This window comes from Eriocheir sinensis, chromosome 24 (assembly GCF_024679095.1).
Source record: "Eriocheir sinensis breed Jianghai 21 chromosome 24, ASM2467909v1, whole genome shotgun sequence".
Taxonomy (NCBI): Eukaryota; Metazoa; Arthropoda; class Malacostraca; order Decapoda; family Varunidae; genus Eriocheir; species Eriocheir sinensis.
Window position 1 is genome coordinate 2,086,040 of NC_066532.1, and position 15,757 is coordinate 2,101,796.

Below are 15,757 nucleotides of genomic sequence, written 5' to 3' on the forward strand. Positions count from 1 at the left end.
TGAAGGGTGGGTCTTCTATTAAAAGAAGTTGAATAATTCAGAGTGGAATCATCGGCGTAGGAATGGATAGGACAGTTCGTTTTGGAAAGAAGATCATCAATGAACAACAGAAAAAGAGTGGGAGATAGGACAGAACCCTGTGGGACACCACTGTTAATAGATTTAGGGGAAGAACAGTGACCGTCTACCACGGCAGAAATAGAACGGTCAGAAAGGAAACTGGAGATAAAGGTACAGAGAGAAGGATAGAAACCGTAGGAGGGTAGTTTAGAAAGCAAAGATTTGTGCCAGACCCTATCAAAAGCTTTTGATATGTCCAGCGCAATAGCAAAAGTTTCACCGAAACGGCTAAGAGAGGATGACCAAGAGTCAGTTAAGAAGGCTAGGAGATCACCAGTAGAACGCCCCTTGCGGAACCCATACTGGCGATCAGACAGAAGGTCAGAAGTGGAAAGGTGCTTTTGAATCTTCCGGTTAAGGATTGATTCAAAAGCTTTAGATAGACAAGAAAGTAAAGCAATAGGACGGTAGTTTGAGGGATTGGAGCGGTCACCCTTCTTAGGTACAGGCTGTATGAAGGCATACTTCCAGCAAGAAGGAAAGGTAGATGTTGACAGGCAGAGGCGAAAGAGTTTGACCAGGCAGGGTGACAGCACGGAGGCACAGTTTTTAAGGACAATAGGAGGCCCTCCTATATATATATATATATATATATATATATATATATATATATATGTATATATATATATATATATATATATATATATATATATATATATATATATATATATATATATATAAATATATATATATATATGCATTTATGTATGTATATATATATCTCTTTATATATATATATATATATATATATATATATATATCTATATATATAAATATATATATATATATACATATATATATATATATATATATATATATATATATATATATATATATATATATATATATATATAAGTTTGTGGATATATGCATTTATGTATGTCGGTATGCACATATATCTCTTTCTATGACTTGCACTTCGTCTATTAATTTGAACTTCAACTTTTTTATTTGAACTTCAACTTTTTAAATTTCAAATTCAACTTTTCTAATTTGAATTACAACTTTTTTAATATGAAATTCAACTTTTTAAATTTGCATTTCAGCTTTTTTAATTTGAAATTCAACTTTTCAAATTTGCATTTCAGCTTTTTAAATTTGAAATTCAACTTTTTTAATTTGAAATTCAACTTTTTAAATTTGTATTTCAACATTTTCAATTTGAACTTCAACTTTTTAAATTTGAAATTCAACTTTTTAAATTTGAAATTCAACTTTTTTAACTTGAAACTCAACTTTTTAAATTTGAAATTAAACTTTTTTAATTTGAGGGTGAAAAGGTGTAGTTGTTTTATTATTTTTTTTATGAACGTGACTCAGAATGCCTCACTTATCGAAAATAAATAGTTGTGAGTAAATAATCGTTGACGCTCGACTTGATGCAACACAAAAAAAAAATATATACAGGTGGAAATGCGTATCTCCCCGTATGCATCAATGTGTGTGTTGATGTCATTACGAACCAAGAAACACTGCAAAAAAGGGCCAGAAATGGTGATGACAAAGATTCCTGAACATTGATATCTTTCTTGAACACTGAAGACTTATTGCACACATGTTCGCACGGACCGTATTATCAAATTATTTCGGCTCTCACAACAGCTAGTTACAAATGCCACAAAGGTGATTTTTCGGGTTCTCATGAGTATTTTATTTTTTTCACGTTCATGGTGCAGAAGCCTTGTCAAGCTATCACTTAGGCTCACAAACCTACCCAGGGAAATGCTCACAATAAATTCTACGAAAGCCTTATCAAAAGTGGGTGTTTTGTGGAGAATATAGTTTGGTTTGATTGCTTACTAACAATTATTATTATTATTATTATTATTATTATTATTATTATTATTATTATTATTATTATTATTATTGAGAACCATGAAAGCACATCAAATAAATAAATAAAAAATGACACATCCAACAGAGTTCCCTCGATGAGCAGACATGGATATAAAATAAGAAAAAAAAGAAAATGACTAAAGTTAAGAGAAGAATAAAAAGGTTGGGACAAAAACAGTACGTAATTAGTTAACAGGTGGGTGTTGATTTTTTTTTTATTTATTTTTTTTATATATATATATATTTTTTTTTTACTGCAAGTGACGGCTCAAGGGCAACAAAACGAGTGCAAAGAGAGAGAGAGAGAGAGAGAGAGAGAGAGAGAGAGAGAGAGAGAGAGAGAGAGAGAGAGAGAGAGAGAGAGAGAGAGAAAAGCCCGCTGAGTATCAAGGCAAGTCACTAACCGAAAAAGCACTCCGATTGATCACTCTTTCGTTATACTTTATTTTGAGGGCTTTGTGTGTGTGTGTGTGTGTGTCATCGAGCTCCCTGTTTTACTGTTATGAAAAGTAAAATTCGTCGCCCTCATAAGCAAACTGCCTCCATCATTAAATTTTTGTTCCACTTTTCCTGAAATAAGATAAAATGGCATATCCCTAATTTCATATCGCAGACGGAGGAGTTAAGGCGATTTTTAGAAGAAATGGCAAAAGCAGCAATTTCGAGAAGCACGCCACATAATGAAAAAAAATAAGTGAAGTTAAACTGGAAATCGCCGAGGAATGACATAGGCAGTTTGTTGATAACGTGACGATTATGCCCAAAGAAAAGAAGGAAGAGTGCCAAGGGATGCATGTATTATTGCTGTCAGGATAGATAAAAATATATATTGATTGATACAGAGTGGAAGCTTTTTAAAATTTAGTGGGTAGTCTACGGTTTGCGGGACGAGCGTCGACAGGCTTGGTAAGGATAGGTAAAAAAAAAAAAAAAAAAAATTGACGCTCGTCCCGAAAACCGTAGACTACCCACTAAACTTTAAAAAGCTTCCACTCTGTATCAGTCAATATATATTTTACCTATCCTGACCTATGAAAGTAAATATAATCGGAATTTAAAAAAAAAAATCCTAACGCTGTATGATTTGCCTCTGGTGATTTTCTTTCTTCCCATATTTTGTCATTCGCCTCCGCGGTTAGCGTCCCAGACTACGATTTTGCGGCCTGGGTTCGAATCCCACCCAGCTGTTCATCCTTTCTTTCGAGCTGGTCTATCAATGGGTACTTGGGGCAACCTGGGGAAGGTAAACTGTGGTGACCCGGATGTCTCACCACCTTTGCCAGATTATCGTACTCAGAGCCGCGTATTTACCGGTTTCTGGCCCATAACTGTTGCCAAGAAGCACCAATAATTAACCATTCAAACGATAACCATATATGAAGGCAGTTATTTGGGTGATGAAAGCAGTTTTTGGGTCGGAAATCGGCTTCGTATCAAGACACCTCTCCTCCCGAAACTGACCTCTCCTTTGGCCGCTTATTTGTCTTTGTGGGAACAGCGATTAGCGTTTTATTTATTTATTTATTTTTTTTTACACTTTTTTTGTTGCCCTTGAGCTGTTTCTTTAGCTGTAAAAAAAAAAAAAAAAGAAAAAACAAGAGGCAGAGTACGACAATCTGGCAACGTTGTCTCGCTGGCCCTGTATCTCTCCCACCACAGGCTCAAAGGGTCAAAGGTACGGAGATGAGCACCGCCGCCACGCGCAGGTATAGTGTATGCTCTCAACTTTACCGGATCTCCTATTGACAATCATGTTCATTCTATTCTTTATTATTCTCCTTACTTTACTGTCTCTGACCTTTATTTTTCATATCCATATTTGCCCATCGAGGGGACTTTAGGCTTATAAGATTTTTTTTTTTTTCCCGCGCGCGAGTGTGTGTGTGTGTGTTTGTGTGTGTGTGTGTGTGTGTGTGTGTGTGTGTGTGTGTGTGTGTGTGTGTGTGTGTTCATTAATCGTTGCTTGTCTTCATTTTTTCATCCTCTTTTACTTTTTTTTCTCTCACCTTTTAATCTTTCTATTATTTATTGGTTTCCCTTCTTTTGGTGGAACGAAGTCTTGTCTTCTCGGTATTAGTGTGTGTGTGTGTGTGTGTGTGTGTGTGTGTGTGTGTGTGTGTGTGTGTGTGTGTGTGTTATCTATTTAATCTCACCTAGCTACTTGTATTATTGTAGGATGAAGTCTTAACTCGTACGCCTGGTGTTATATTACATTATTTATCTTTATTCCTTAATGTGTATACTGTTTTAACACATACAGTTTAATTTGATGTGTGTAGAGGGAAAGGGTTGCGTGTGTGTGTGTGTGTGTGTGTGTGTGCCCTTCTTCGTGCATCAGTTTGTTTCTGTGTATCCGTAACCATGCCGCCAAGCAAAAGATAAAACTCACATAAAAATAACAGAATTAATTACAAACTGTCAAGGTGGCCTATTATCATGTTCTTGGGTTATGTTCGTGCGGCGCGGCAGGTGTGCGGATACTGCTATATATAACTGTCTCCACAGCTGGCCTCTCGTAAAAAGTGTTTGGCCTACCTATATTGTATTTGTATACGCGTCAAAAACCAATAACCTTACTTCCGTGAATGAGGGGGACAAGTGCAAGTGAACATGTTTGAGTGACAGGTGCGGGCGTACATGGTATATGTTAGAGAAGGATGATGAAAACCGGAATCAAACTGCCGATTAATCTAGCTTCCGTGAATAAGGTTGATAATAGGTGCGGGTGTATAGGAATTATTATTATTCCTATTTGTGGGATTAAACTGAGCCCAGAATTAAACTGCCTGGGGGTGTTTTCTTCTTCCTATTTGTGGGAGTAAATACGGGATCAAACTGCCGATTTGTGTAAGAAAGATAAAAAATAGATGGAGATTATTAAAAAGAGTCGCTCTGCTAGGCCAATTGCTGGGAATCGGGACCAATATAGGACTCTGTCGCGTGGTACTAGAGCCCTCCTGAAAAGGCACAAGGAGAGGTGTGTCAGGAGTCTCGCTCAGGACGCCGACGGCCACCTCAACGCAAATGTCCTCCGACCTGCCCACCGAGCCGTGAAGAATCTCCGCTCAGAACCGTCCTTCCTTACCGTCTTGCTTTATGGCTGTGAGGCATGGGCACTGAATAGTGGGTTAGAGCCAATAATTATTGATGCCTTTGGTGATAAGTGCCGGCGCAGAATCATGGCGTATCGCTGGAATGACTTTGTGTCAAACTTCGTGAGACTGATTCGAGACCTATATTACCTGTGCACTAGTCAAAGCCAACTCCGGCTTTATGAGCACGTGGCACGCTACCCAGAAGCCGCCCCTGCTCACCGGGTTGTTTCTGTAAGAGATAATCCTGAGTGGAGGAGGCCAACGGGGATGCCCTCAAAGCTCGTGGCTTGAGCAAGCCGATGGATCCCGCCAGGAGGTGCTCGGGATGTGAAGGGAGAGACTTGCCTGGCGTCGTAAGGTGGCAGAAGTAAGTGCCCCCAGACATATGCCCCAACTGATTAATTCATTCATTTGTCTGACTATTTATGCATTCATTCATTTATTTATCTACCTGTTTATATATTTACATATACTATTTTCCGGTCTGTCGCGTTCGCCTCGTCCAGGGGTGATAAAGATAAGAAAGCATCGTGTTGCGTTAATGGAGCGTCGAGTACTTGGCTCTTTTATGGCTCCTTAACCCTTGTCAACGCCACGCACTAACTGGTCCTGCTAATTAACCGATCCTCCACGTGGATCCCTTATTATTTTATCCCCAGGTGTATCCCCCTCTTCAGATTGTAATTTATGTCCTCGTATTAATGTCATTTTATTTAAGTGCATCATAATCTACTTTTAATCGTCTATACATTGATGCCACCTCTTTCCATTTTTTTTCCATTTATTTTTTTTATCTTACTTTACTATAAACACACACACACACACACACACACGCACGCACGCACACACACACACACACACACACACACACACACACACACACACACACACACACACACACACACACACACACACACACACACACACACACACACACACACACACACACACACACACACACACACACACACACACACACACACACACACACACACACACACACACACACACACGAAAAAATCATATATTGCTTTCTGTTTTACGACTTCATTTACATTATTAATTTCAGTCAACTATCAACTCACACCCACAAAGTTCAAACATTTCTTTCTGTTTTTCATTATCTCATTTGCAATACCTTAGTCTGCTATTAAACCTCCTAAAAAAAAAGATACTTGATGCGATTAAACAGTAGTATACATGACGGTGTTCTAGATAGGTGAGACGCAGAGCTCGGAAATGAAGAAGAGATGAAAAACGATAAGATGGAAAATGAAGAAGAAATCAGAAACAAGGAGGTGGGAAATGAGGAAGAGATGGAAAATGAAAAAGTGGTGGAAAATGAAGAAGAGGTTGAAAATAAAGGAGAGATGGAAATGGAAGGAAGGATATAATCAAAATTTCATTGCCAATTACGATGGAAAAGAACACAAATATATGGAGCCTTCTTGTGATCTTGCGTGCCCTTTTGAGAAATCTACATAACACGATTGAACACTACATTCCGGTATCGTTAAAGTGGGATCATAACGCTTTGAGGACAAGTATAGCATAATTCCGATCAATATAGACAGCAATAAATATATGGAGTCTCCTTGTAAGTCTCTGTATCCTCTTAAAAAATCTACATAACACGATTGACCACTACATTCCGGTATAGTAAAGTGGGATCATAACGCTTTGAGGAGAGAGAGAGAGATCATTCCGATCAATAGAGAGAGCAATTAATATATGGAGTCTCCTTGTGAGTCTTCGTATCCTCTTGAAAAATCTACATAACACGATTGAACACTACATTCCGGTATCGTTAAAGTGGGATCATAACGCTTTGAGGACACGATAGCATCCTTCCGATCAATATAGACAGCAATATTGGAGTCTCCTTGTGAGTTTCTGTATCCTCTTAAAAAATCTATATACATACATAGGGTTGTATTTTAAAACATTTCGTCGCCCAAGTTCATATATTGGACAAGGTTTTCGTAGGAGTTTTAGGTATTTCCTGGAGTAGTTTTATGATCCTGGTGGTAGTTTGACCCTTCTTCTGCACTGTGAACCTAAAAAACACACATTAGAACCCGACTAATCCCCTCTTTGACCTTTAGAAGTACGTAGTTAATGTGTGAAGCGAAAGTGTCTTATAACAACGCCCATAATACGATTGACAGTAGATTCCAGTACACAGTGAATGGGATCATAACACACAGGAGGGTTGGACACGTCTATCATCGTTTCTATCAATAAAAACTACTTATTGTATATCTTATGGTCTTGTTTATCCTTCTGAGAAATGTATATAATGCCATTGAGTACTACATTACGTGGGAGTTGTGTGATTTTTATCCGTATTCTTAAAAGGTTCTAATTCCACCTCTCCACCTGGTTGTCTGTCTGTCTGTCTGGTGTTGGTGCACTCCATCCTGCCCCAGTAAGGGTTCTAATTCCACCTCTCATCAGGGCCGTAATTTCTGAGGGGGCAATACAGCGCCCAAGTACACATATTTGACCAGGCTTTCGTAGGCGTTTTGGGCATTTCCAGGGATAGTTTAATGACTCTGGTGGTAGTGTGACCCTTCTTCTGTACCATGAATGTGATAAAGCAGTCATGAATAACCCGGTTCATCTCCTTTTCGGCCTCTGGAAATAGTTGATATGAAACATGAAAGCGTCTGAGAGTACCGCCTCCTGGTATTGTAAAAGGGGAACATCATCAGACGTATCGGAGGGAGACCCGGACACAAACATAAGACCCTCATTCATTATATTTCCCCCAAGACAGAAGACAAGTATAGACATCAAGAGGCTTAAAGTCCGATCCCTCGAGTTCATTTCCCTTTCCAATTCTTTCCGTACAGACATTTCTAGGGGTAGTTTAATGACCCTGGTGGTAGTGTGACCCTTCTTCTGTACCATGAATGTGATAAAGCACTCACGAATAACCCGGTTGATCTCCTTTTCGGCAGACAGAAGACAAGTATAGACATCAAGAGGCTTAGTCCAATCCCCCGAGTTCATTTCCCTTTCCAATTCTTTCCGTACAGACATTTCTAGGGGTAGTTTAATGACCCTGGTGGTAGTGTGACCCTTCTTCTGTACCATGAATGTGATAAAGCACTCACGAATAACCCGGTTGATCTCCTTTTCGGCAGACAGAAGACAAGTATAGACATCAAGAGGCTTAGTCCGATCCCTCGAGTTCATTTCTCTTTCCAATTCTTTCCGTACAGACATTTCTAGGGGTAGTTTAATGACCCTGGTAGTAATGTGACCCTTCTATTGTACCATGAATGTAATAAAGCACTCACGAATAACCCGGTTGATCTCCTTTTCGGCAGACAGATGACAAGTATAGCCATCAAGAAGCATATATTATAGGCCATATTACTAAACATTTTGCCGCCCAAGCACACATATTTGACAAGGCTTTCGTTGGGGTCTTGGGCATTGCCAGGGGTAGTTTAATGACCCTGGTGGTAGCTTAACCCTTCCTATGTACCATGAACCTAAAGAAACACTCCTGAGAACCCGATTGACCCCCTCTTTGACCTTTGAAAACAGTTGATGTGAAAAGCGAAGGTGTCTTTTAATACCGACCTTAGTCCGATTCCCGGAGTTCATTTCCCTTTCCAATTCTTTCCGTACAGACACACGTGTAGCCGCGGTGCCCTCAAAGGAAGGCAGGGGTAGAATTACGCGCGGCTACAGTCTGTTATTATCCCTTATATATAGTGATAAACGGCCGCCAGTAAATATTGTTTAGATGATACGGTCGATATTCTCGGACGCTTCCGCCTCTCACCTCACCCAGGCCGAAAATAGCAAAGGGCAGGTTTTCATGGGTGTTTTTAGGTTCTTGGTACAGAAGAAGGGTCACATTACCACCAAGGTCGTAAGAGTACCCCTGGAAAGGCCCCAAACCCCTACGAAAGCCTTGTCAAATGTGTGTTTTTGGGTGGTGTGTGTGTGTGTGTGTGTGTGTGTGTGTGTATATATTTCTTCTTTCTTTCTTCATTGTTCTCCACCTTCTCTTCTTTCTTCTTTAAATCTTCCTTTCTTTCTTCTTTCTTTTCATCTTTTCTGTTCCTTCTTTCTTTCCTTCCTTCTTCCTTCTTTCCATTCCTCTCTTCCTTTCTTTCTTCTTTCTTTTCATCTTTTCTGTTCCTTCTTTCTCTCCTTCCTTCTTCCTTCCTCTCTTCCTTCTTTCCATTCCTCTCTTCCTTTCATTCTCCTTCTTCATTACCATCTCTTCCTTCTTTCTTTCACGGTCTCTTCTTTCTTTCATTCTTTCTTATTTCGATTTTAGAATAAGGAAAGTGTGTGTGTGTGTGTGTGTGTGTGTGTGTGTGTGTGTGTGTGTGTGTGTGTGTGTGTTATAGATTGATATAGAGTGACAGAACCAACAATACATACAAACAACTATAATCACAGACATACAGATGAATAGAGAGATATATAGGTGCATATAAACAGACAGACAGACAGAGACTGTAACGGGCTTGTCGGGGGGCGTTTAAAGGGTGTTGATTAAGACTTCAGCTTCCTTAAGGCGAATTATATTCGTAGCCTTTATGTACAAGAAGCGACGGAGCGACTGTCGTTGTGTGTCAGTCGGACTCTCGTGAAGGAGTGGCGAGTTACAGGTTGGAAAATAATGGTTACAATTGGTCACGTATGTCAAGGTGACCTCCACGCACCATCGGAGTGCTAAGTATACAAAACTGAGACGGTAAACACTGACGGACGACATTCCTATAAGGTGGCGTGATCTATCTGTCGTGGGGTTTTTCCATTGACAATTGTATGCCTAATTCGTGGTGATATTAAATAATAATAATACATTGATATCCTACTATAACAAGACACATGCACTGTTTGAGGTTAGTTTTATGGGAGCAGCGAGTAGCGGGCTTTTTTTTATTATTGTTTTGTTTTTTTGTGCCCTTGAGCTGCCTCCTTTGTTGTAAAAAAAGAGAAAAAAACATGATATAGCAAAAATAAACACACAAACGAACAAACAGAGAGAGAGAGAGAGAGAGAGAGAGAGAGAGAGAGAGAGAGAGAGAGAGAGAGAGACCAGGACGCATCCCTCTCTTTCAGTCTATTAACCGCTCCGTAACCTTCCTTTTTTTACGTCTTGTCGGAGGGGAATCGAAGGGGCGGTGAATGTGATGGGAACCTAATTACGGTGTTTTGTGATGGGAGTTTTGAGATTCAAAGGTCTTGATTGAAGGGGGCGGGAAGGGGGGGGGGGGGTGATAGGGTGGGGATTTTTTTCTTTTTTTTTTTTCTTTATTTTTTTCGTTTTTGTAATGTTGGATTTTGCCTGTTTCCTAAGGACGTTTTTTTTTTTTTTTTTTTTTTTTAAGGAAGACAGAGACAGAGACAGAGGTGATAGGGTGGTGATTTTTTTTTTTCGTTTTGTAATGTTGGATTTGACTTTCCTAAGAACTTTTTTTTTTTTTTTTCTTCGAAGGGAAGGGGGGGGGGGTGATAGGGTGGTGATTTTTTTTGTTTTTCTCGTTTTTGTTATGTTGTTGGATCTTGACTGTTTCCTAAGGACGTTTTTATTTTTTTATCTTTTTTTCTTTCGTTTACGTGTTTGTTTAAGAACGATAATCATTTGTTTCCTCCGACTTTTTTGTTTTTTTGTTATTTTTTAATTATCCGAATGTTTTTTTTTTATGATGAAACAGTTAGAGTTCAAGCATTCCACAGCCTCTTTTGAAAACATTAACTACAGTAATCGATCACATTTCATCTCCATAGAAAAGTTAATAAACAGTTCATTCAGTCCACGGCATTGATTGATAGATAGTTTATTGTTGCAAGTAAACAACAAAGGAGAAGGGAGGAACATGCCATCCCAACCCCCAGGCAGTACAGAGTGTGATTATACAACTAAGGATACATGTGTAAGTAGCACCAGGAAACTAAAAAGATACAATGGTAGGGGACAAGTGCTAAAAAATATAAAGGCCTTGATTTAGCACGGCGTCTTTGAATATATATTAACTGCAGATGTACTCGATCCCTTTTCAACCAGACAGATAAGCTTGTAAACGTTTAGATAAAGCATTCAACGCCTTCTTTTGATAATATTCATCGTGCTCGGTCATTTTTCAACTCGGTAGACAACTTTATACAATTGACCCCTCTTTTGGCCACCTCTTTGGATTCTTTTTAGGAGCAGCGAGTAGCGGGCTTTTTTTTATTATTGTTTCCTCGTTTGTGCCCTTGAGCTGTCCCCTTTGTTGTAAAAAAAAAAATCATACCACAGACTCTTGATAATTTTAAATGTACGATATTTTTTTTTCGGTTCTTTTTCTGTCTTGATAGTATTGAATTCATGGGTTTGCAGTGTCTTAATCGCTACAGAGAAAAGTGAGAAAAAAATCATCACTCACGCAAACCATTTCATAATAAATATCAGCGCATTTGTGATCAGTTTATGCATCATCTATTTTGGTTGGCCCGTCGCTGGTACACGGTAAAGCCACAAATTTGGCCCGTCGCTGGTACACGATAAAGCCACAAATTTGGCCCGTCGCTGGTACACGGTAAAGCCACAAATTTGGCCCGTCGCTGGTACACGGTAAAGCCACAAATTTGGCCCGTCGCTGGTACACGGTAAAGCCACAAATTTGGCCCGTCGCTGGTACACGGTAAAGCCACAAATTTGGCCCGTCGCTGGTACACGGTAAAGCCACAAATTTGACCCGTCGCTGGTACACGGTAAAGCCACAAATTTGACCTGTCGCTGGTACACGGTAAAGCCACAAATTTGACCCGTCGCTGGTACACGGTAAAGCCACATTTGACCCGTCCCTGGTACACGGTAAAGCCACAAATTTGGCCCGTCGCTGGTACACGGTAAAGCCACAAATTTGACCCGTCGCTGGTACACGGTAAAGCCACAAATTTGGCCCGTCGCTGGTACACGGTAAAGCCACAAATTTGGCCCGTCACTGGTACACGGTAAAGCCACAAATTTGGCCCGTCGCTGGTACACGGTAAAGCCACAAATTTGGCCCGTCGCTGGTACACGGTAAAGCCACAAATTTGACCCGTCGCTGGTACACGGTAAAGCCACAAATATGACCCGTCGCTTCTACACGATAAAGCCACAAATATGACCCGGCGCTGGTACACGGTAAAACCACAAATTTGACCCGTCGCTTGTACACGGTAAAGCCACAAATTTGACCCGTCGCTGGTACACGGTAAAGCCACAAATTTGACCCGTCGCTGGTACACGGTAAAGCCACAAATTTGGCCCGTCGCTGGTACACGGTAAAGCAACAAATTTGACCCGTCGCTGGTACACGGTAAAGCCACAAATTTGGCCCGTCGCTGGTACACGGTAAAGCCACAAATTTGGCCCGTCACTGGTACACGGTAAAGCCACAAATTTGGCCCGTCGCTGGTACACGGTAAAGCCACAGATTTGACCCGTCGCTGGTAGGCTACACGGTAAAGCCACAAATTTGGCCCGTCGCTGCTACCGGGTTAAGCTTCGAATCAGTGACCCTAAATTCGAAACCTGCTTCAATAAACTTTACTCATTCAATCCTGCGTCCTCTGCTGATGCTTCGCTAAATGGACGTAGGCTACAACAGGAAGTCAAAGGCTGTTTTAGAATCATTGTTCTTGAAACTTTGTAGTATATATTGACTCTATTTTGTTTGTGGTTGAGCCCTCACGACCAGTATGAAGTCTCGTGGAAGTGTTAATCCTCTTCTGAACCTCTTAACCCTCTTCCATTTCCTCTTAATCCTCTTCTAAACCTCTTAAGAGTAAATGGAAGAGGATTAAGAGGTTTAGAAGAGAATTAAGAGGTCTAGAAGAGGATTAAGAGGTTTAGAAGTTAAGAGGACGCTGTGTGTGTGTGTGTGTGTGTGTGTGTGTGTGTGTGTGTGTAGGCTCCCTCTTGGTCCACATCCAGCCTCTCAGCTACTCGCATCTCTCTTCCCTTACCGAGTCGTCGATAAGTAGATCCTAAAACTACTGTAGACGTATAGAGAGGGATAAATGGTGTGGACTACTACTACTACTACTACTACTACTGCTGCTACTACTACTACTACTACTACTACTACTACTACTACTACTACTACTACTACTACATTCTTATTCCAGTCAAATCAGATCAAATTCCTTTTTATCAATCATTAAACAAAAAATGCATTCGTCTTGTACATCCCTAAACAGTAAACGAGGTAGTCAGTCAAACAGGTAGGCCTATAGCGCAGTCTTTCTTTAATACACTTTCAGTAACTTACATTTAACTTTCATTTTTTTTATAAGGAATACAATTATGTTACGAGATTGCTTGGCCTTTCAACGGCAAGTCACCCTCCGCAAAAAGCCCCTTGAAAAAATATCACGAGAGGGAGAGGGGAAGAAATGAGGCGAAGGGAGGATGGAAGGAAGGGGAAGATGGGAGGTTCAGATCGCATTCAGAACGCATCAGAAGCGATTCAACTCCATTCAGATCACACGCGTTTCGTTTGGTCTGCCCTCTCCCTTTGTCCTCGCTCACACGCACACTCTTTCTGGGCGTAAAAATGAAAAGAACTAACGACTCTTCTGATTGTCTCACTCTCGTTACTGGCATGGTAATTTTCTACTCTCACTCATTCCTATACTGTCCAAATCCCTTGTGCAAAAGTTAACCAGCATCTTCATCCTTTCATCCCTTTCGAACCAACGACTCTACTGATTGTCTCACTCTCGTTAATTTTCTACTCTCACTCATCCCTATACTGTCCAAATCCCTTATGCAAAAGTTAACCAGCATCTTCATTCTTTCATCCCTTTCGAACCAACGACTCTTCTGATTGCCTCACTCTCGTTACTGGCATGGTAATTTTCTACTTTCACTCATTCCTATACTGTCCAAATCCCTACTGCAAAAGTTAACCAGCATCTTCATTCTTTCATCCCTTTCGCTGATAAACTCTGGAACAGCTTCCTTTCTCTGCATTCCCTCCTGCCTATGACTTGAACGCTTTCGAGAAGAGATTACTGACACCTCTCCAAATGGTTCTGAACTCTTTACCAAACATTATTTGCAGGAACAGCACCATGTATCTTTTTTTCTTTTTTTACGCCTTTGAACTGCCTCCTTTCCTGCGACAAAAAGAAATCACCACCACCGAACTCCTTCCGCTTCAGTATTCCATTAAGGCAACCCTGACCCCATTTTCCCTTAATTTTAGAGTAGCCCTCTTAAACCTCACCCCCGGCAACCCTAACCTCATTTTCTTTCAGTGCCTCTTCCATTAAACCATTGTTCTTCTCTTTATTAACATCCCATTACTTAAAACAAAATCCCAACCCTTATTTATATATCTTAAGAATAAGTGAATGTATATGTTTTAATTTTAAGGCAACCCCCCCCTTAACACGCTCCCTCTCCATTATCTCCTCAGTGGCAGCCGTTTTCTATCATCCTCAACGACGCCCCGCCCTTCGAGGTGATCGGCAGCGCTAAGGAAGTGGTGGACATCATGGCGGAGAAGCTTGGGTTTTGGTACGTCAAGGAAGGGTGGAGTTGTAGCCGTGGTTAACCTGCGTAGCCTTCTTTTAGTCCAACGTAGCTTTTGGGGTGTTTTTGTACGTCAAGGAAGGGCGGAGTTCTAGCCGTGGTTAACCTGCGTAGCCTTCTTTTAGTCCGTTAACGTAGCTTTTGGGGGTTTTGGAACGTCAAGGAAGGGCGGAGTTCTAGCCGTGGTTAACCTGCGTAGCCTTCTTTTAGTCCGTTAACGTAGCTTTTGGGGGTTTTGGAACGTCAAGGAAGGGCGGAGTTCTAGCCGTGGTTAACCTGCGTAGCCTTCTTTTAGTCCAACGTAGCTTTTGGGGTGTTTTTGTACGTCAAGGAAGGGCGGAGTTCTAGCCGCGGTTAACCTGCGTAGCCTTCTATTAGTCCTTTAACGTAGCTTTTGGGTTTGGGTACATCGAAGGAGATAGAAATTCTGGCCGTGGTTAACCTACGTAGCCTTTTGTTGGTCTGTTAACGCAAACTACTCGGCTTGGGTATTTCAACGGAGGGAGGAGTTCTGGCCGTACCAAAGAGCCCGTAGCGAAGAGTGTAGGAGGAGCTGGGAGTGTAGGAGGGGGGGAGAGTGTAGGAGGAGCTGGGAGTGTAGGAGGGGGGGAGAGTGTAGGAGGAGCGGGGAGTGTAGGAGGGGGGGAGAACTTGCGGGATACATAAGTGTGTGTGTGTGTGTGTGTGTGTAGCCTTATTTGGGACCTGCATTCTCACCCTTCTCTTCCTCGTCTCCAACCTTAGTAGTAGTAGCAGCAGCAGTAGTAGTAGTAATAATAGTAGTAGTAGTAGTAGAAGTGGCAAAAAATAAAAAAAAGCAACAATAACAACAGTATTATCAACACCCTTTCTCCTCCACAGCTACACACTGGTCAGAGCTTCGGATACGGACTGGGGCATCGAACTCCCTGACGGATCATGGACCGGATCCCTGGGCATGCTGAACAGAGGGGTGAGTACGAAGGAGGGAGGTAAAGAGATGGAGCAGAATGTTATTAAGGTTATTGGCTCTATTAGTTCCCCTCTTCTGATTAAAGCCCCGTTCACACTGTGCCGACTCTGGGCCACGACTACCCAGCGACTTTTCCATTTGACAAGTTGGTTCCCACGCTCCAAGAAGGGGGTGGAGGTTTTATTGGGGTCTTGGTGTCTTGCCGAC

General features: G+C 41.1%; 1 protein-coding gene across 6 annotated transcripts in view; it reads left to right on the plus strand.

Annotated features, from left to right (window-relative positions):
* The window catches only part of LOC127002721 (glutamate receptor ionotropic, kainate glr-3-like), a 63,726-nt gene that overhangs the window by 29,049 nt on the left and 18,920 nt on the right, over positions 1 to 15,757 (plus strand). For all 6 annotated transcript variants that reach the window (XM_050868807.1, XM_050868804.1, XM_050868805.1 and 3 more), the window contains 2 exons: positions 14,483 to 14,583; positions 15,460 to 15,550. In XM_050868807.1, coding sequence (XP_050724764.1) covers positions 14,561 to 14,583; positions 15,460 to 15,550 — 114 coding nt within the window. In that variant the 5' untranslated portion in view covers positions 14,483 to 14,560. The remainder of the gene's footprint in view (positions 1 to 14,482; positions 14,584 to 15,459; positions 15,551 to 15,757) is intronic.